General features: G+C 36.2%; 3 protein-coding genes across 4 annotated transcripts; 2 read left to right on the forward strand and 1 right to left on the reverse strand.

The window, feature by feature from the left end:
• Positions 1-586: 586 nt before the first annotated feature.
• On the forward strand, positions 587-3634 carry LOC136223582 (calcium-dependent mitochondrial ATP-magnesium/phosphate carrier protein 3-like). 2 transcript variants are annotated; one of them, XM_066011668.1, is made up of 5 exons: positions 587-918; positions 1126-1582; positions 2210-2998; positions 3079-3169; positions 3263-3634. In XM_066011668.1, the coding sequence occupies exons 2-5, from the start codon at positions 1165-1167 to the stop codon at positions 3444-3446; spliced, it is 1482 nt and encodes a 493-aa protein (XP_065867740.1). In that variant the 5' UTR covers positions 587-918; positions 1126-1164; the 3' UTR covers positions 3447-3634. The 2 variants fall into 2 exon arrangements, with proteins under 2 accessions (XP_065867740.1, XP_065867742.1); XM_066011670.1 differs by having other exon boundaries at positions 587-910.
• An 8190-nt stretch (positions 3635-11824) lies between these two features.
• Positions 11825-14373, forward strand: LOC136224561 (putative pentatricopeptide repeat-containing protein At2g01510). Its single transcript, XM_066012917.1, has one exon. It carries the CDS (start codon positions 11935-11937, stop codon positions 14371-14373), a length of 2439 nt encoding a protein of 812 aa, XP_065868989.1. The 5' UTR covers positions 11825-11934.
• A 23-nt stretch (positions 14374-14396) lies between these two features.
• LOC136224563 (rRNA-processing protein CGR1) lies at positions 14397-15111 on the reverse strand. Its single transcript, XM_066012920.1, has one exon. It carries the CDS (start codon positions 15066-15068, stop codon positions 14499-14501), a length of 570 nt encoding a protein of 189 aa, XP_065868992.1. The 5' UTR covers positions 15069-15111; the 3' UTR covers positions 14397-14498.
• Between the last annotated feature and the right edge of the window lie 6345 nt (positions 15112-21456).

Genomic DNA, 21456 nt, shown 5'->3' on the forward strand with positions numbered 1-21456 from the left:
TACGCGAAGTGAATTCATGGAAAACGCAGGAAAAACAGCAGATACTTACATTTTTCGCTCCTAACAATATGATAAACTGGGAAGAACGACGGAAATAACGTAGAATAACCATTTCTGGAATGGTAACAAGAAGAAAGAAACCAATTAACGAACAGGAAGATGAAGAACCATGGCTTCGTTTTCTAGGGTTAGGAAGTTGCAGAATCAAGAGATGAAAAGAGAACTTCATTGTGATTTGGAAACATGGTGCAGATTTCATGTAATTTAAAGGCAAATAGGAAGATCAAAAGTCTTCAAATCATTAATGGAGGAGCCAAACCGTTTTCGCGCACCAAGGAGAACAGGGGAGAGAAACCGATAGAGTGAGGGGAAGTGGGAAGGGTAGGGGTATTACGGGAAAGTCACATAAAAACAGTCTAGATATGTAGTGGGTTAAGTAAATGGGTTAAATATGTAAATGGGCCTCCCATTTGACCTAGATTTGTAATTTTCTCATTTTTTAATTGCTTAATTCGAAATTTACTAGTAATTTTTTTTTTTTTATTATATCATGAATAAGTAAGATATTCTTCTTAGCAAATGTGATTGGTGAGAGCGGTGAGAAAGCATGATGAGCATGTGAAAAGAATTGGAGAATCTTCTATGGCTAAAAGACATCAATCCACCGTGAATCAGATTATGCGTTTCCAATAATTAATTTAAATAAACAAATTGTTACAAATTCTCATTCCTCTCTCCATTCGATTAGCATAACATTTTTATCCAGTACAGAAGAGAAAGGATTTTCTTTTTTTCCTTTTTGTGGGAGGGGCACCGTTTTGAAGCCCGATGTGACTGCCGATCCACCATCTATGCTCCGGCAAACTCCCCGGTCGGTGGGGATTGAATTGAATTAACTCCGTTTCTCAAGGTCAATTGGTACCTTCTTCTTTCTCTTGCTGCGGTTTCTGTACTTTTACGCGTTGAATTAGAAAACTCTTGACTACTTCGATTCTCCAACAGCTTTCGACCTTTCTACTATCTGTCGTAGTAAAAGAATTTTATTTTCTGGGTCTTAATTCTGTTCTTTTTGTCTATAAATTCCATTATCGTACGTCATTCTTTCTAAAATAAAAGTGCATACAGATAGGTTGCTTTCCTTTGAGTAAAGGTAAACAGTCTCAAATGGAGAAAAAACCCAAAAATGGTAAGGAAGAAAAACCCAATTGCTGTAATCCAGTTAAAAAACCAGGGCCAGTGACGATGGAGCATGTTCAGTTGGCGCTTGGAGAGACTAAAGAAGAGAGAGAGCAGAGGATTCAATCTCTTTTCAATATGTTTGATGTTTCAAATTCTGGTTATTTGGATTATAACCAGATTGAGAAGGGGCTATCTGCACTAGAAATACCTGCGGATTACAAGTATGCTAAGGATTTGTTGGATGTGTGTGATGCCAATCAGGATGGTCGTGTTGATTACCAGGAGTTCAAGAGATATATGGATGATAAGGAGCTTGAACTATATTGTATATTTCAAGCCATTGATGTTGAACATAATGGTTGCATTTTGCCCGAAGAGTTGTATGATGCACTTCTTAGGGCAGGTAATTTTCCTCCTGCTAATCATTTTTTCCCTTTTGTGGTTTATGCTATGCTATGTATGTTTTTATTTGTCATCCAAGTGATCACACCATTATCAGTCAATTGAACATTATTTCCCTACCTAATCAAATGGTAGTGCTACTGACACCATTATCAGTCAATTCCTTGCTTGTTTCTGGCAATTTTAAAAACCTAATCTCCTTCTCTGTTTGTGGTTAAGAGAGCTTGAACAAGGTAGTTTTTTGCATCTCTTTGGCAGAATATGGAAAGCTTTATGGAAAGTATTTTCTTTTTGCTTCTTTCCACTGCTTAGAGAAAACTATCATGTCAATTGGTCTTCATTCACTGTCTGATAGGCGAAGAACAAAGTATCATGCCAAATTATGCGAGTCAGTATTTATTCTGATATTCTCTGCTCCATGGAAGCACTGGTCAAGGTTGCTTTATCACACAACTTTTAACATTTTTAGTGCTTTAAACGTAATGCCGTTTGCCATTCTGATTTTTGGTCAAAACCACTGAGAGTGCTCTTGTTTTCTTCTAATATTTGATTTTGATCAAAGTTAATAGACAATTGGGAATATGTTTGTTGGTTCGTTCTATAAGCCATACCAGTCTTTCATTTTTAGGAATCGAACTTGACGATGAGGAGCTGGCTCGTTTTGTTGAGAGAGTGGACAAAGATAACAATGGTGTTATAACATTTGAAGAATGGAGAGATTTCCTTCTTCTGTATCCTCATGAAGCTACTATTGAAAACATTTATCATTACTTAGAAAGAGTTTGTGTGGTTGATATTGGTGAACAGGCTGTCGTCCCGGCAGGAATCAGCAAGCACATCCATGCATACAGATATCTAATTGCCGGAGGTGTAGCAGGAGCAACATCTCGTACAGCAACTGCACCTCTTGATCGTCTTAAGGTTGTTTTGCAAGTCCAAACGACAAATGCTCGTGTAATGCCGGCAGTAAAGGATATATGGAAGGAAGGGGGTATGTTGGGATTTTTCAGAGGAAACGGATTAAACGTCTTGAAAGTAGCACCAGAAAGTGCTATCAGATTCTACACTTACGAAATGCTGAAGGACATCATTATGCGATCTAAAGGAAAAGGAGACAAGGCTAGTATTGGTACCACAGAGCGTCTTGTGGCCGGTGGTCTTGCTGGTGCAGTGGCACAAACTGCAATATATCCAATGGATCTTGTAAAAACACGATTACAAACTTGTGCTTGCGAAAATGGGAAAAATCCTAATCTGGCAGCACTGTGGAGGGATATATGGGTCCAAGAAGGAGCCCGGGCATTTTATAGGGGCCTGGTTCCATCACTTCTTGGAATCATTCCTTATGCAGGCATTGATCTCGCTGCATATGAATCCTTAAAGGACATGTCCAAGAAGTACATTCTTGAAGACAGTGGTAAGGCGGGCCTCATTTCTCTTAACAAATATTTACTTTTTTGAAGCCTTTTGTTCTAAAACTATGAGTTTGTTTTGAAGAGCCTGGTCCTCTTGTGCAACTGGGATGTGGGATGATGTCTGGAGCTCTCGGAGCAACTTGTGTTTACCCGTTGCAGGTTGTGAGAACGAGGTAAAATATGTGATAGTTTCATTCATTTGAATCCTGTTGTAGTTTAATTCATTTGATTACTAAAGATGAGGTGATTGTTTATGGTATTCTCAGAATGCAAGCTCATACGGGCAATGCGTACAAGGGAATGGGGGATGTGTTTGGGAAAACATTTCGGTGTGAAGGGATTAGGGGATTCTACAAAGGGTTGTTTCCTAATATGCTAAAAGTTGTTCCATCTGCAAGCATCACTTACCTGGTTTATGAGGCCATGAAAAAGAGTCTGGATTTGGAATGATAATGAAGAAGATGATAACTTACAAGAATAATCAAATTAATTGTTTGAATTATATGATACATTTATAATTGGGGCAAAATTGGGTTGCCCTAGGCCAATATACACATTTTTTGTAATTATCTTTACTTCAATAACCAGTATCACTCTTGCACTTTTTCAACCCCATTTCCTTTGAATTTTTACAACTACTATTACCAACACCTATCAATTAATGATTACTTATTTTGATAACCCAGAGAAAAACTTCCACTACGATACAAAATAAATAATTTAGTTGAGACAAGACAAATAGGATAAACTTATAGGTGTATTAATTTTATATTATGATGTTTCAAAAACAAAAAAAAAAAAATCATATAATAATAATAGTATCAGAAACTTATAACAAAGTGGAATTCTTTTCTTTTTCTTTTTTTTTAAAGGAGGAAAAAAAAGAAAAAATCGCAATCATCATAATAGATAAACATAAAAATGAAAATGTTTGATCTTTAAAGTTAAAAAAAAAAAAAAAAAAACATGGGGAAAATGTAGAACAATGTGAAGCATCACAAAAGTATTGATTAAATTATGTAGATACCAATGAACTTTATTCGGGTTAAACCTCAAACTTGTGCTCTTTGTGTAAATAATTACACACATGGCTATAGATAGGATATATTTTTAATATAGGTTTTTTTTTTTTTATCTTAACCAGGGCTGGCTCCAGTATTTTAGAGGCCCTAGGCAGGGTCGGTCCTGATTTTTTTTATGGATCTAGATAAAAAAAAGAGATAAAGAAGCTCTTAATAAAAAAAAAATTGTATTTAAAAGTTTAAAATAGAAATTTGGACATATTTTAGATTTAAAATATCATATTATTTGGTCATTTAAAAAAATTACTATATATACAATAAAAAAACAATTTGAGACCATTTTGGCTCAGGTCTTAGACGATCGCACTCACGGTCTATGTTCAGGACTGGTCCATAAACATTTTAGTCTTTTTACGATTTATTATTCTACTAGATTATAATTTTCATTTTAAATTTGTAACAATATTCAGCCTAAAAAATTTGATCGGTATAGGTTGTTATGTAATTAACTCAATATGTTATATTACAAAAAAAATATTTTTTTATTAAATCACGTCATAAAACTCGAATACCGAGCTCATTCCATATAAGCCCAATATATATATATATATATATATATATATATATATATATATATATATATATATATAGGGGTGAGATCCAATGTGATAAAAGCTTAAGTTGTGACAATGAGCTTATTGTGTGACATAACAAAACTACGTAGTTTTGATGATAATTAAAAAGGGCAAGGTGGCAAATTGGTAAATAAAATGAAAAAGATGATAGAGAAAATTGTTTTATTTTCTTTCTTTAAAATGCATTTTCCCAACTTTTCCAACCTCGTTTTTCAAACAATTTTATACCGTTGGACTCATCTTAATTAAACGGTCATTTTAAGATCCATGAAGCTCAAGTAAAAAAAAATTTCGGTGAACGGAATCCGGGTGAGTGTTTTCCAGTGAGAAAAAAAGTGCCCAAAAAATTCTCAAAACATTCCAGAAAATGTAAAACATTATTCTAAGAAACTTTAATTCTTCGGTCGAAATGATATTTCTTACGGTTTAGTCCCAATAAAACTTTTTCCTTAATTTTATCCATTTTACATGCTTCAACAATTTGTTGGGACTATACCGTAAGAAATCCCGCTTCGACCCAAGAATTAAAGTTTCTTAGAATAATGTTTTACATTTTCTGGAATTTTTTGAGAATTTTCTGGACACTTTGTTTCTCGCCAGAAAACGCCCACCCGGATTCCGTTCACCGGATTTTTTTTTACTTGAACTTCAGGGATCTTAAAATGACCGTCTAATTTAGACGAGTCTAATAGTATAAAATTTTTCGAAAAACAAGGTTAGAAATGTCCGAAAAATGTATTTTAAAGAAAAGAAATAAAATATTTTTCTGTTTGAACAATACAAGTATTATGTTGGAACAAATGGTACACTGATTTGGAACAAATTGTACAGTGATTTGGAACAATGTAAGTAGGATAAAAAACGTGCCTAGAAAATTATCAAAAAATTCCAAAACATGTAAAACATCATTTTAAGAAACTTTAATTCTTGGCTCAAAGCGAAATTCCTTACAGTTTTGACCCAATAAATTGTTGAATCATGTAAAATGGATAAAATTAAGGAACAAGTTTTATTGGGACTAAACCGTAAGAAATCCCACTTCGACCCAAGAATTAAAGTTTCTTAGAATAATGTTTTACATGTTTTGGAATTTTTTTAGAATTTTCTGGGCACTTTTTTTCTTGCCAGAAAACGCCCACTCGGATTCCGTTCACCGGAATTTTTTTTACTTGAGCTTCAGGGATCTTAAAATGACTGTCTAATTTAGACGAGTCTAATAGTATAAAAATTTTCGAAAAACGAGGTTAGAAATGTGAGAAAAATGTATTTTAAAGAAAAGAAATAAAACAATTTTCTGTTGGAACAATATAAGTATTATGTTGGAACAAATGGTACATTGATTTGGAACAACGTAAGTAGGACAAAAAACGTGTCCATAAAATTATCAAAAAATTTCAAAACATGTAAAACATTATTTTAAGAAACTTTAATTCTTGGCTCAAAGCGAGATTCCTTACAGTTTTTACCCAACAAATTGTTGAAGCATGTAAAATGGATAAAATTAAGGAAAAAGTTTTATTGGGACTACACCGTAAGAAATCTCGCTTCGACCCAAGAATTAAAGTTTCTTAGAATAATGTTTTACATTTTTTGAAATTTTTTGAGAATTTTCTGGACACTTTGTTGCTTGCCGGAAAACGTCCACCCGGATTCCGTTCACCGGAATTTTTTTTTACTTGAGCTTCATGGATCTTAAAATGACCGTTTAATTAAGACGAGTCCAACAGTATAAATTTTTGGGTTAATTACAAAAAACTACCCTGTGGTTTCGCCGATTTGCGATGTGGTACCTGTGGTATTTTTTGTTACAAACAGGTACTCGTGGTTGTCACCGTTATACAAATAAAGGAAACGACCCAAATTCCGTTAAATCACAGGGGCAATTTGGGAAAGATAAATTTTGACTTTTTTCTTCTTCTTAATTCTTGGGTTGACTTCATCTTCTTCCTCCCTTCTCCTTCGTTCTTCCATTTCCTCTTCTTCTTCCTCCATTTCCTCATCTTCTTCTTTCTTTCTTTAATTCTTCTTCCTCCATTTTTTCCTCTTCTTCCTTTCTTTTTTTTTCTTCTCTTCATCTTCCATTTTGTGTTTTACCCTTGTAATGTTAAGATATTGAAGAAGAACAACAACCTGTGATGGAGATGGAAGATTGTTGGCGATTTGGTTGTAGTTTATCCCAATTCCATTACTCTGTATTCTCACTAATGAATCTGAAACAAATAAAGAATTTTACAGAAGCATTTAATCAAATATCATCAAGACGCAACAAATTTACAACTCAAAACACAAAACTCACCATTAAAACACACAAAATTACAAGAATCATGCTCAAATAGCAAGAAACTCTCAATCATGAACATCTGAAAACAAAAAATAACAAACTCCCAAGCTTTTTGTTTCAACTTCCATGGCGGAATCCAGAAAAAACACAGAAAATTAGAACAAACTTGAAATAGAGATAATGAAGAGAAACAATCTGATAACAGAAAAGGAAGAACTACAGGCCATAACTGATCTGATTTTTGGTTAAAATATCACCAACAACGACGGCCACCGGACCACCACCGGTGCACCGCCACGAAAACCAGCTTCTTCTTTGAGCAAAAACTCACCATTTTTTCAGATTTTTGGAATTTTCCAGAATTAAAAAAAAATTAGAAGAAAAAGAAAAAAATAGGAAGAAGAAGAGAAGAGAAGAGGAGGAAGAAGAAGAAAAGAGAGGAGGAGGAGGAGGAGGAGGAGGAGGGAGGGGGAAGAAGAAGAAAACGGAGAAGAAGAAGAAGAATCAAACGATGAAGAAGGAGAGAGAAAGAGGAGAGAGAGAAAAAAATTAAAAAAATTAAAAAAATCGAATTTCCTAAATTACCCCTATGCCACGTCAGCTTTTTAACAGAATTTGGGCCGTTTCCTTTATTTGTATAACGGTGACAACCACGAGTACCTGTTTGTAACAAAAAATACCACAGGTACCACATCGCAAATCGGCGAAACCACAAGGTAGTTTTTTGTAATTAACCCTAAATTTTTTTGAAAAACGAGGTTGGAAAAGTCGGGAAAATGCATTTTAAAGAAAAAAAATAAAACAATTTTCTATTTCCTTTTATTTATAAATTTGTCACCTCCTTTCGGACCTTCTTATAAATTGTTGTGCTACTAAATTATAATTTTCATTTTGATTTTGTAAAAATACTCACCATAAAAAATTTGATCGATACAAGTTGTTATGTAATTAACTCAATAGTATAATTGTGTCCTAAAATATATTGTAACAAGTAAATCAATATATATTAGTCATTTTAAATTGAATATATATTAACATTTTGATTTAAGGAAAAAATTAAAATTATAAAAAAAATATTTATTAAAATTATATAATAATAATAATAATAACAAAACATGTGAAAAATAAAGAGAAAATAACTTTATATACTAATAAGAAACATATTCTTCTTATTATTAAAAAAAATCAGGAATAAAAGAAAATGGAAAATAAGTACCAAAACATACATTTCTGTGAATCAAACTCACACCCTCACAAATAGTCCCACTATGCTTTTACCATTCAGCCTAGCAATACATTTTGTTATATATCTAAGTCTACATATTTTTAACTATTGCAATTTTAATAATTATCAAATTTGAAAAAAATTCCGATCGGAGGCCCTAGGCGGCCGCCTAGGCAGCCTCCCCCTAAAGTCGGCCCTGATCTTAACAACTCAAATTCGGAATCATTTTTAATATAGTTTTTTTTATCTTAACAAAATAGAGTTGTTTGGATGAACGTGCAAACTCATTATGACCCTCATTAAGTATAAAGAATAAGAGTAAACACCAAACCACTAATTTTTTTTGTATGACTGAGTGAACTCTCGAGGTGCATAGAGTTTTATGTGAAGAGTCGATTTTAATCAATATTGCCTATTAAGGTTACTTAATGAATTTTCAAGGTTGAATTCGATAACCCTTACGTTTTCGTGAGTGTCTCTGAAGACCTCCTCATAAAATCTCAGTTGCAGAAATTTGTACTCAGTTAAATCAAGATGTTGGTTTATCAATTTCTCAATCTTTCGCTTTTTGAAATCATTTACTTGATAAGTAAAATTTTGAGCTTGATGAGGTTGACAAAGATGTTTTATCCTGTTTTTTTTTTCCATATTTTATAGTGTAATTTTAAGTAAATAAATTGTTTTGATGCTTTAATTCATACAGTTTTGAATAAATCAACAAATAATAATTGTTTTATTTACTTTCATTTAATTTCAATCAATTTCAATTACTTTCTATTGAAAATAAAAAATAAATAATTATGGGCTTAATAATCTTATTTTATGGACTTGAGAAGTTTTACACAATTGAGAAACGTTCATAGCGACACAACACGGCGAAGGAACGAAAAAGACACGAAACCACACAAACAAAATTCAGCATAAACAGACAAATAACACGCCATATGGAAGCAATAATTCATCGTGTGAACAATCCCACACGGTGTGTGAAGACTCCACATAGGGTGTGGATAATTGACAAGCGCAGCGAAATTAAAGTCATCAATCACCAAGACATCATCATGCCACCCCTCGGGCTTATTCTTAACATTGCCAAAATAAAAGTCTGATGGTTGCTCCCTCACCTTTTCAGTGGTGGCTGCCTCCTCCCTCTTCCTCTTGGTTCGGGAACCTCAAGCGATCACATTAATTACGCCCTTAGGGGTCCGATCGTCCTACTTCTTGTATTTTCTTTCTTGCTTCCCTCACCCTACCTCCTAAGGAATCGATCTAACTTACCGCTTTCTTCCATTTTCTCTAGCTCCACAACTAGCTGTCGACAGTCCTCTGTTTCATGGCCCTCGCTTTTGTGAAAGTGGCAGTATTTTCCATTACTCCGGCTGTTTTTGAGTTTAGGTGGGTATTCGATTCGCATCTTATTATCCTCCACCCAAAGGAGCATTTCTTTCTGAGGAGCATTAAAGGGATTTCATGGCCTATCCATCTGTACGTGCTTTTCCTGTTACTTTCCTCCTTTCTGGGATGCTTGTCGTTCCCAGGTTGCTCCTTCCATAGTAACGGGTTAGGCTTATGCTCGTCCCAATGGGTGTAATCTCTGGCTCTCTTCATTAGCTCTTGGAAATCCTTTGGTTGAGCGATGATAATGCTCTGCTAAAAGGAACTGCTTCGGCAATTGCTCGCTAGAGCATCGAATGCCCCACCCACGTTAAATTCCTTTACCTGAATGACCATGACTTGGAATTTCTCGATGAATTGAGTCCCTTTCATTTTGGATCGCTCGATTGAGGTCCAACATAGTCTTCCCCTTCGGTACTGAGGTGATGAAATGGTCCATAAAGGACTCTTCTATCTGATTGAAGTTACCGATGGACTCGGGTGGTAGTTGCTCGTACCAAAAGGCTTCTGACTCCTTTAGGGTAGTGGAAAAGATACGGCATAAGACATCGTCAGTAGCTGTAGTCGCCTCCATGATCCATCGAAAGTTTTTGACGTGGGTAACGAGGTCGCCTACTCCTCCATACTGTACGAAGTTTGGGACCCAAAATCCTCGAGGCATGGGTTGTCTCTGAATCTTTTTCGATAGAGGTATGTTAGTTTTCGCTAAGTTCGAATATCCATCTCAGGAGCGGATTTTCGGGGAGAGTTCTTCTCGAGGAGCACCAAGATGTCTTCTTTGCTGAGGGGAGAGCCTTCCTTAGCCCCTGCTTGCGTAGTGTGTTTAGGTTTACATCACCTGGCTAAGCAGATAATGAAGTTGGGTTCCTTTCCTGCTTTACTGATTAAACTGGCTCCCTGGCAGAAGAAATGGAATCCGCTGTGAACCTTCGGCGATGGTTGCTCAAGGGCTTTGATGGGGAACTATGTTTGCCTCGCCCATAAAGTTTTTCATCGCCCTTCGGATTCCTTCGCCCAGTATGGTGCCTACGATGGCTCATTGATCTAGAATACCTTCGCCTATATGACAGACTTGGAGAGAAGGCCCTAGGGGTTTCAGAGGACTCCCCACTAGATTCTACCTCTCGAGCTGGCTTTTTCTTATCCCCCTCCTTAGCCTTCCGCAATTATTGTTGTAGATCAGCCATCTTTAGCTTGTGAGTGGTTTTTACATCATCCATCTCTTTCTCCATGACCGCTAAATTTTGAGTGAATTTGCGAGATACTTTCTCCGCCAAGAGCTGGTACTGCGGGTCTAACTAGGGCCGGTACTCTACACGTTGGTCAACCTCTTCATCGTTCCCCCGGTGGATTTCTGAATGGACTTGGCCGGAATGAGCCATTGCTGAATATTCTGAAAGATTGTGGATAATCTCGATCCACGCTCACCGCATTAATGATAACTGGTTACTTGAACCTGGTCACGTGCTTGGATCGTGATGATGATCCGACGTCGTATTTGAGCCTATAAAACAATAAGCAAGTTAGACAGGGCTAGAATCCGATAACCCGCTCCTATGCCTAAGTCAGTTTATGATCAATGATAGTAGTTAACATACTGAACCTTGTGTCTGTACCTGTGTATTTATAGTGTATGGTTAGGTTTAAGGTTTGTCACCTTCTTAGGAATCCTTACAAGCTTAGGATTTCGTATCTCTTAAGGATTCAAGATCCTGAGAGGAATCTTTTATATTGTGGGATTCTAGAAGGTCCTTTGATGTGTTGAAACTTGGAACCTTTGGTGATTGGTGATGGGTCGCCGTTTGTTTGGACTTGGGTTGCATCAAGGGATTCTGCCTTGTTGGAGTCGTTTGGGCATTTGTTACACGTGAGCCTGGATCGTAACGAGGGTGGTGATAATATCACACATGTGATATTGTTTAGTCTAATCGATCCCACTAGCTTAGCAGTAAATAAAGTAATATTTACTTTGTCAAAAACAAAGTAAGCATAGTCTATTATTACTCTCTTGTAATTTTTGTATTTTTAGATTACAATTCAAAAATACAAAAAAAAAAAAAAAAATTTATATAAATAAAACCTTATATATTATGTTCTCATATTTAATTCTGTAGTCTTGGCTATGCAATCTTTCAATTTTTGTAATGATTATTTAATAATAAATATTAAATTAATTATTTTGTTAAAAATTATTAATGAGTGGATGTATAGTATTTTATAATAAGTGAGTTGGTATCCTATTTATAAATTGTGTTTTTGCTGATGTGTGGCAAGCTGAAGCAGGCGAAGGTTTTTCAACAGAGTTGCTCTTGTGAATGAAGTGTTTAAGTGATGATCCTGGCGCCATTTGTATCGGTAGCGTCTATCCTTTTTAGTTGATATGAAGTTTTCATATCTAAGGATCCTAATAAAATCCTTCTCCTCTTTAGCTCCGAGGAACTCTGCGGGAACCTTCATCGATGCCCGTATCATCAAAACGGGTTTTGACCCAACCACATCTCGGTCGAATTACGAGATGAACGATCTCCTTAAAAGAGGTCACTTATCTCAGGCACGCCTCCTGCTCGATGAAATGACTCTAAAAAACACCGTCTCTATTAACACGATGATGTCCGGCTATGTAAAAGCCGCCAATCTTTCCAGTGCTAGACAACTTTTTGATACCATGGATGAACGTACTGCTGTGAGTTGGACAATTTTAATAGGGGGATATTCGCAATTTGATCGATTTAACGAAGCTTTTAATCTTCTAGTTTGTATGTATAGAAGCTGTGCCAAGCCTGATTATGTGACCTTTGCGAGTTTATTATCAGGATGCAATGACCCAGCAATGTTGAATCAATTATTTCAACTCCATTCTCATATTGTTAAACTGGGTCATGATTCAGTTATTATAATTTGCAATTCATTGGTCGATTGTTATTGCAAAATGCATCGGTTAGATCTAGCTCATAAGATGTTCGAGGATATGCCTCAAAGAAATACTGTTAGTTATAATGCTTTAATGACAGGGTATGGGAAGGAAGGATTGAATGAAAAAGCAATAAAGCTTTTCGTGGAGATGCAGAAATTGGGTCTTGAGCCTTCTGATTTTACTTTACAAGCAGTTTTATTTGCTGGTATTGGATTGGATGATGTAGCATTTGGGCAACAAATCCATGGTTTTGCTGTGAAGAACAATCTTGTATCAAATGTCTTTGTGGGGAATGCCTTGCTTGATTTTTACTCGAAGTATGATTGTGTTAATGAAGCTTGGCAACTTTTTTGTAGGATGCCAGAAAAAGATGGTGTTTCTTACAATGTGATGATTACTGCTTATTCATGGATTAGCCAATTCCAAGAGTCTATTGATCTTTTCCGCCAGTTACAGTTGACCAATTTTGATAGGAGGAATTACCCTTTTGCAACCTTGTTGAGTATAGCAGCAAATAAACTAGACTTGCAAATGGGTAAGCAACTTCATTCCCAGGCTATTTTGACAACAGCTGATTTAGATGTTCAGGTGGCAAATTCGTTGGTTGACATGTATGCCAAATGCGGTTTATTCGAGGATGCCGAAAGGATATTTGTAAAACTAAGCAGTCAAAGCACTGTTCCTTGGACAGCAATCATCTCTGCTAACATTCAGAAAGGACTTGTGGAAGAGGGTCTCAATTTGTTTAATAAGATGCTTAGAGCTAATGTAAGTCCCGACCAGGCTACTTTTGCAACTGTCTTAAAAGCTTATGCAAATTTGGCTTCAAAATCACTGGGGAAACAGCTACACTCGTATATAATAAGATCAGGCTTCATTGCAAGTGTTTATTCAGGAAGTGCACTGGTGGACATGTATGCCAAGTGTGGATCTGTAAAAGATGCAATTCAAACCTTCAAAGAGATGCCTCAAAGGAGCCTAGTATCATGGAATGCATTGATATCAGCTTATGCTCAAAACGGAGATGGCAAATCTACTCTTAAATCATTCAAAGAGATGGTTTTGTCCGGTTATCGACCAGATTCAGTTAGCTTCCTGTGTGTTTTATCAGCCTGCAGCCACTGTGGACTGGTTGAAGACGGACTGGAATACTTCAATTCCATGAAAGAAGTTTACAAAATTGTTCCAAAAAGGGAACACTATGCATCAATAGTTGATGTGCTATGCAGGAAAGGTCGATTCGAGGAGGCAGAGAAATTGATGGCTGAAATGCCATTTGAAGCGGACGAGATAATGTGGTCATCAGTACTGAACTGTTGTAGGATCCATAAGAAACATGATATGGCTAAGAAAGCAGCAAATGAACTGTTCAAAATTGAGAAGCTGAGAGATGGTTCGGCATATGTGACCATGTCTAATATCCTGGCAGAAGCAGGAGAGTGGGATGGAGTTGGGAAGATAAAGAAGGCGATGAGGGAGCGGGGACTGAAGAAAGTTGCGGGCTATAGTTGGGTTGAAATAAAACACAAGGTTCACGTCTTTGCATCAAACGACAAAAACCATCCACAGATGAAGGAAATCTTGCTTAAAATTGAAATGTTGGGAGAGCAAATGGAAAGGGAAGGGTATGTGCCAGATACAACTTGTGATCTTCACAATGTTGATGAGGATGTGAAAATAACATCTCTTAAATATCACAGCGAACGTTTGGCTATTGCTTTTGCTCTTATTAGCACACCAGAGGGATCACCTATACTGGTAATGAAGAATCTGCGAGCCTGTACAGATTGTCATGCTGCTATCAAGCTTATTTCCAAGATTGTTGGAAGAGAGATTACTGTTAGGGATTCAAGCAGGTTTCATCATTTCAGAAATGGGTTTTGCTCTTGTAGTGATTACTGGTAAGTTATTAGTATTAATCAAACAAAGATGACAACATTCATTGTATTCAAATACCAAAATCTTAGATTGTTACATCAACTAAACCCAAAAAAAAAAAAAAAAAAAAAAAGGAATGCAAATTCTGAAAATTAATTCTTCTTATTTTTCCTGTTGACTAGATCATCAGGAACAACCTTGAGCAATTTCCTATCCTTAGACTTGGCAATCTTCTTCAATGTCTTAGGGTTAGTAATCTTCTGCAACTTAGTCCCAGATCTCAATATATTCTCTTTCTTCCTCTTCTCTCTCTCCTCTCTCTGCTTCCTCTTATCCTCCTTATTCCTCTTTATCTCATCCTTCAACTCCTTCATTCTTTCACTGTACGCCCTCTTTATCTCCTTCTGTCGATCCCTCTCCTCGAACGGAGTGCCTTTCCGGCTCACCAGCTTCGCTGAAGCCCTTTTTGTTCTCACCTGCTTCCAATTCCGACCAGACACTCTCCCGGCTATCACGCCGTCATAGGTTGGCTTTCCAAATACGGGCTTGTCTGCATTATCTGATGATGGTACAGCCGATCGCTTTGCCGGGGGAGGAAGTGTTTCCTCATCGATCTCCATGGAAGCATCGAGCGCGGCGGCAGATTGGGCTTCACGCTTCCGCTTATAGGTTTTTCCGCCGAAACCTTCGTCGAGGCATCGGAAATCGATTGTGCAAGCCATGCTTCTGGTGGCTCGATTAGTAAACCCTAGTAAAAAGGAAATAGAAAGATGGTTAGCTTATGTATTTATAGGGTTCCAGTCATGGGTTCAAGTTCGGATCTCGGGTACTCTATCGGAGTTAAAAGTCGGCCTTTTTGAGAGAGATCCACTTCAGTTCAGCATATAGCCCAAATCCCCTCTGCTACTTGCATTCTTAAAAAGAGAAAATATTTGGATTGAAGCACTATCTAAAATAGGGTCAAATTTTTTCAAAAAAAAAAAAATAAGGCCAAATACATATTTTTTTGCATAAAACATTGGGACGCGATCAAGTGGCTAGACATCCCAACTAGGTTGGCACCCCTAACACACCAAATCAACCCGAGATATTATTAATAAAAAAAAATTACAAAGGGAGGAAAAGGAAAATAAAAAAGGTTCAAAACAGAAAAATTAAGGAAAACGAACATGAGCAACATTAAATAGATCGTCAAAAACAGACGATTGAAAAAAATGAGGAGCCGAATGCCACCATGTAAGAGCCGTAGACGTCTTGCCAAAACGGGCAAGTTGATCCGCCGCCTGATTGCCCTCTCGATAGATATGAGTGATTCTGCAATTCATATTCGAGAATCTAGATAAACACTGAAGCCAGTCTTGTCTAATTTTCCAGGGAGCCATGGTAATCCTTCTGTTTAGCATATCCACCGCATATGCAGAATCCGATTCAATCCAAAGATTGTGCCACCCCCGTTCCCAGTCAGATTCTACTGTAAAAATAATGGCAGACAGCTCGGCAATGTGCGCATAGGAACTAGAGAGGTTAATAGCATAGCAGCCAATAACAAAACCACGAGAATTTCTGAAAATCCCACCAGCTCCGGCGATACCCGACGCACCATCCGTCGCGCCGTCGGTATTAACTTTAATCCAACCCGACGGCGGAGGGCACCAGCGAACAATGATAGGGTCCGGCGGAGGCCTAGCACGGCTTGGCAAATTGACAATCCATTTTGGTTCCTGAATGTAAAAGTGAAGCCGATTCTGAAGGAATTGGATTGAAGGGAGATCATTTTCAAAAATAGCCATATTCCTGATGTACCAAATGTACCAGACAGCAGTTATAGAAGCCAAATTCCACCCTTTTCTCATAGAAATATGTAAACGGACAACTCTAATCTCCCGGAAAAGATTCCCAAAGGTCAGCATACTACTACGGTGTATGCCAAAAACAGAGAAGACAACATTCCATAGACTATTCGACACGGGACACGTGACGAAAAGATGATCAACTGATTCAATATGGCATTTACACAGTTCACATCTCGAAGCAAGTGAAAAACCACATACCTGTAAATTGGTTTGCACGGCAATTTTTCTATGAATTGGGATATATAGGTTATTATTTTCTATATATATAATTTTACACCATAATTTAAAAATTCTACACCACAATTCATAAATCATAAACCCTAGAAATATATTCTAGACTTCTAATTTATAAATTTTAATCTTTAAAATATATTAAAAGTATTTATTTTACTAGTTTGATATAATTCAAAATCATTACTTAACATAGTTGTAGATAGTTTTTTAAAAGTGAATTTATATGTAAATTTTCCTTTAAAATATTAGATTTCTCTTTCACTTATTATTTCGTAAAATTTATCCCATTATTTATTAAAAATGTTTGTATTTATCCTCTTACGTAAGTAATTTATCATTCACAGTGGTTGAGATGCACCGATTTTAATAGGTCTCAAGAAAAAAAAAGTATTTTGAATAGATCATGTAACAAATATTATAAAATAACAGGTGAGGAACAAAAATTAACATTTTATATAAGTCAAAGATAGTGGAGGAAATTTTGAAAATGTTAAGGAAGGTGAAAAAGGAAAGTCACCTGATTCTGTTTCCACTTATGGAATGGTTATTATTGACTCTAAACGTAGAAGAATGGAGGACAATAATGAAGGAGGGGGTAGTTTCAGAAGTTTTAATAAGAAAAAATGCAGTGGGCTAAAAAAACAGGTCACATGCGGGTTCTGCTGGACAACCTCGTCCATCATCATGAGTATCATGGCTTGGAACTGTTGTGGGCTACGCAACCCACGTTCAGTTCGCGTTCTCTTGGATCTTGTTCGGATCAACAAACCAAGTATAATTTTTCTCTTTGAGACTCTTTTAACTTCCTGTCGTTTAGATACAATTAAAAGGAAGTTAGGCTATACTGGTAGATTGCGTGTAGGCTGTGTTGGTAGAAGTGGGGGCTTGACCCTTATTTGGCTTGAAGATGGGATTGTGGATATTAGGGATTCTGGCCGCGATTTTATTGATGCATAGATACACTTTTGTGCGAGTCAAACATGACGATTTACAAGCTACTATGGTTTCCTGAAAGATCAAAGTGGGTTGATTCTTGGAATCTTCTAAGGAGGTTGTCTTTATCTTCTAACCTCCCCTGGTATGGACTGTTGTCTTGTTAAAACCGATGCAGAGCTGGTGGTTTTAGATCTTAATCAACCTGCTGTCATGTCTTATTACGAGTTTGTTCTTGATGATTGTAATAGGTTGATTCATTCATTTAATGATGTTAGTATCATTTTTTCTAGTCGTTTTGCGAATAGTGTTGCCTATGAACTTGAAAGGGTATACTAGTTCTCCAGATTTCATTGTTCAAACCTTGTATTCCGATTCTATTTAATGCGTGATCTTTTCTTAAAAAAAAAAAAATCAAAATATTAACTTGAGTGACTTTTAAAACAACATATACTATTTAGTAAGCATCCCTTTCTATATTTTGTACCATGTCTTTATTCTTAACTTTTAGTACTACATATTTAACTTGTGTTGCTAATGCTATAAAAGTGAAGAAACCTAAATATTATAAAGAAGCTAAAGGCAATCCCAAATGGGATGAGGCAATGTAGCAAGAGATAGATACCTTGGAAAATAATAATACATGGGTCATTGCCAGAAAGAAAAAAGTTCATTACTTGTAAGTGGATTTTCAAGATAAAATATGCTCCTGATGGCTTTGATTATCCTGATAATTACTCTCCTATTACAAAAGTCATAACAATGAGAATTATCTTGGCTATAACAATTACAAAACAATGACATATTCAACAAATTGACATCAACATCGGTTATCTTTATGGTTCCATTGATAAAGAGTTATACATGGATCCACCAAAAAGATGTGTCAACACAAAAACCAATATGATGTCTAAGTTGACTAAGTCACTTTATGACCTGAAGTAAAACAAACGAAACAAAGCTTTTTTAGCTAAGTTAATTCAACTTGGTTTCACAATATCTATTCATGATTATTGTCTCTTCACTAGAGAACGTATTTTCTTTGATTGTATATATGAATGATGTGCTCATTGTAGGGACTTCAATGAAGTTGCTTGAAGAAGTTAAAAGAGAATTGAATGATAATTTTACTATCAATGACATGGGAGAGGCAAAGTTGTTCTTAGCATATGTCTTGGTAATTTCTGAAACCAAATACATGATGGATTTGGTTGAACATGCAAGACTAGCTAATGCTTATATTTCTTTGAATCCTTTCCATTCCATTAGGGGCGGATCTAGGGGGGGTAAGGGAGGGTCTCCCGACCCTCCGACCCTCCGGAACACCCTTGACGAATAGTGGTTCAGTCTCGAGAAGCCCCCCTAAAATAGTTAAAATTAATACTTATAATGTAGACTGTAATTATATAAAATGAAATTAAGTTTGCATAGTTGGTTGTAGTGATAATTAAAGGCATCTCTACATCCAAGTGGTCTTGTGTTCAAATCTCCCTCTCTTCACTTTTTATCTCATTTTAATTTTTTCCCTTAAACTCCATTCTCCTTTAAGAATATCAATATTAAATATCATTTTTAATCATTATTAACCTCATTCTCCTTTATTATTTTTAATTATATTTTTTAGTTACAAAATTCATGACCGAGAAAACAATTTGATGAATAATTTCTCCAATTGACCAAACTTGTCAACGTTAGGGATAAAATTGCTCTTGCCTGCCAATATTAAGGGTAAAATTGCACCATTTTATATGTTAGAGGTAAAATTATTCTTAGGTGTAAACATTCGAGTATTTTTGCACCTTATCTTTACTTCATATTGAATCTCAGTTGGTTTGTACCTTAATTTTTCCAATTATGATCAAATTTACCCTTATATTATCAAAAATTTGAAAATTTCGATTTGACTACTATGAATCAAAACCTTAAGTCGTTATTAAAAAAAAATCTTCATGCAATTGAGCCCCTCCGGACCTTGAGCTCTGGCTCCGCCACTGCATTCCATATAGGAGTTCCTTTAACTGCATTTAGGAAATTGGTTGGTAGATTGTTTTATCTTGATTGTATATATCATTTGTAATTGAACAACTCAATCTGTCCAACAGTCATTTAAATGGAAGCAACTGTTTATGTGGTAAAATATCTTAAGGGTAGTGTTAATGTGGGATTATTCTATAATGCTCAAAGTGATTTGTCACTTATAAAATGTAAGATAAATAGAAAGTCTATTGAAGAATGGTTGATTTCATGGAAATTCAAGAAGTGTTAGTAAGAATTTAGCTGAAACCGAATATTAGACAATGGAAGTGGGTCAGATAGATACTTGTTGTTTGAGTTCAAAATTCAATGGGCAACTGCTAAAAGAGTTATGTTGTGACAGGCCTCATGTTAAGGCACATGATGAAAATTAGTTAGAAGGGGCGAGGGGAGGAGTTATCACTTCAATGAAAGCATTGAATTCAATAACTGTTATAATTGAGATAGGAAACATTGATAATTTATTTATTCTACTTAAGAAAGCACAGAACAGTTACAGAGTGAGTTGGTCATGATATCCACTGGATTAATACTCCTTGCCAATCAATTCATGACACATGTATATATATTTCTTTTTCTACCAATCATACCCATGTAGTGAGATTCAAACACGATTTTGATTGGCCGGAAGTATTACTCCCGGAGTACTGTAAAATTTCTCCAAGGAGTAGTGCTTTTATTTGCTCCTCCGCTACCACATCCTCATCTTGCTGATAACAACCATCAAACCAGAAAATCAAACCTTATCACAAAATATCATCTTATCACAAAATATATATACCTCAGCTCCAAACACATCAAGTGCAAACCCATTGAAACAGCCTGCTGAATATCCAATCCCAGGTTGCCCAGAGCCCTCAGAGTGGACAGCAATACACCTGGTCTGCGTCCACATAACATATGAATGTTCACACCCCTCCCTTCCCTTACCCTAACAAAAACAACCTTTATATCAACTAAGAATAGTCTTTTAGAACCAAGTTGAGAAGATTTACCCTTGCATGTTGATTTTTAGTAGTAGATGACTCCAATTCATTGATCCTTTAAGTAATCAATGGAAATGGCATCCCCAACTATTGAAGCTCTATCCATCTGTCAGAATAACAAATCAGATCCAAATACTAACCTCCTCATTAACTACCTTGCTAATCTTGGGGACAACAGATCTAAGCATATACAGCCTATCATTAAGTCTCTTCCTTCTCCTTCTCTCAGCCATCAAATTCTTCGCCGGCATTCCCTTCTTCTTCTTCCCCTTTTCATCACCACCATTCTTTTTCATGCTATCTTCTCTATTATGCTCATCACAATCATAATTCAAACCACCGATATCAATACTTGTCTTTCTTTTCCTATCCACATCTCCCCACTTCCCTCCAATTCCTCCGTCATATGCCAAATTCCCCAATTTATCCCCATTTTCGCTTCTGAAATAGAGTCGGCCTCAGAGCATTTCCATTTCCAATTCCGGAAGAAGCAGGAAAACCCTCAAGTCCGAAATTAGGAAAGGCAGCATTATGATGCAGAGGGAGAAGGTTGGAAGGTTGAAAGTCAGAGTGAGTCAAAGGCATAAAAATAGAAGGCTGATTTGGGTGGTAGTGAGTTTGGAAGGCATTATCAAAAGGAGGGAAAGGGTGGGAGGAAGAATGTAAAAGGAGGTTTTGATTGGAAGAGAAAACAAGGTCTCTGATTTCATGTTGGTTTTCAAGCATGGATTTGAAGTTAGTAGAAAAAGAGTTATTATATCTTCTCTTCCATGAAGAAACAACGTCTTCCTCTTCTTTTTCTTCAATCCAACCCAGAACCATTTTAGAGAGAGAAAGAGGTGTGTCCGTAGAAACGTCTCAGAGCAGAGGCGTCATGGTGTGTCATAAAGTGAATGAGGCAATAATCAATAATTTGGGTAAAACCCTTGATTCTCATTAATATTAAAGTCTCAATATTTACATACTTATATTCTTCCTAGGTGTGCTCTCCAAGAAATGTTAAGACACATGGCTTAATATCATCCTTTGATGCTAGGGCTTATAATTAATGGTGGTGATTGAAGATAAAT

This window comes from Euphorbia lathyris, chromosome 3, assembly GCF_963576675.1.
Source record: "Euphorbia lathyris chromosome 3, ddEupLath1.1, whole genome shotgun sequence".
NCBI lineage: Eukaryota > Viridiplantae > Streptophyta > Magnoliopsida > Malpighiales > Euphorbiaceae > Euphorbia > Euphorbia lathyris.

Bases quoted from the DNA above. Each gene is read 5' to 3' on its own strand.
- LOC136224561 (XM_066012917.1), top strand. From the start codon at position 11,935: ATGAAGTTTTCATATCTAAGGATCCTAATAAAATCCTTCTCCTCTTTA.
- LOC136223582 (XM_066011668.1), top strand. From the start codon at position 1,165: ATGGAGAAAAAACCCAAAAATGGTAAGGAAGAAAAACCCAATTGCTGT. The intron at 2,999-3,078 runs GTAAGGCGGGCC...TTTGTTTTGAAG, and splicing joins GTACATTCTTGAAGACAGTG to AGCCTGGTCCTCTTGTGCAA. The intron at 3,170-3,262 runs GTAAAATATGTG...TGGTATTCTCAG, and splicing joins TTGCAGGTTGTGAGAACGAG to AATGCAAGCTCATACGGGCA.
- LOC136224563 (XM_066012920.1), bottom strand. From the start codon at position 15,068: ATGGCTTGCACAATCGATTTCCGATGCCTCGACGAAGGTTTCGGCGGA.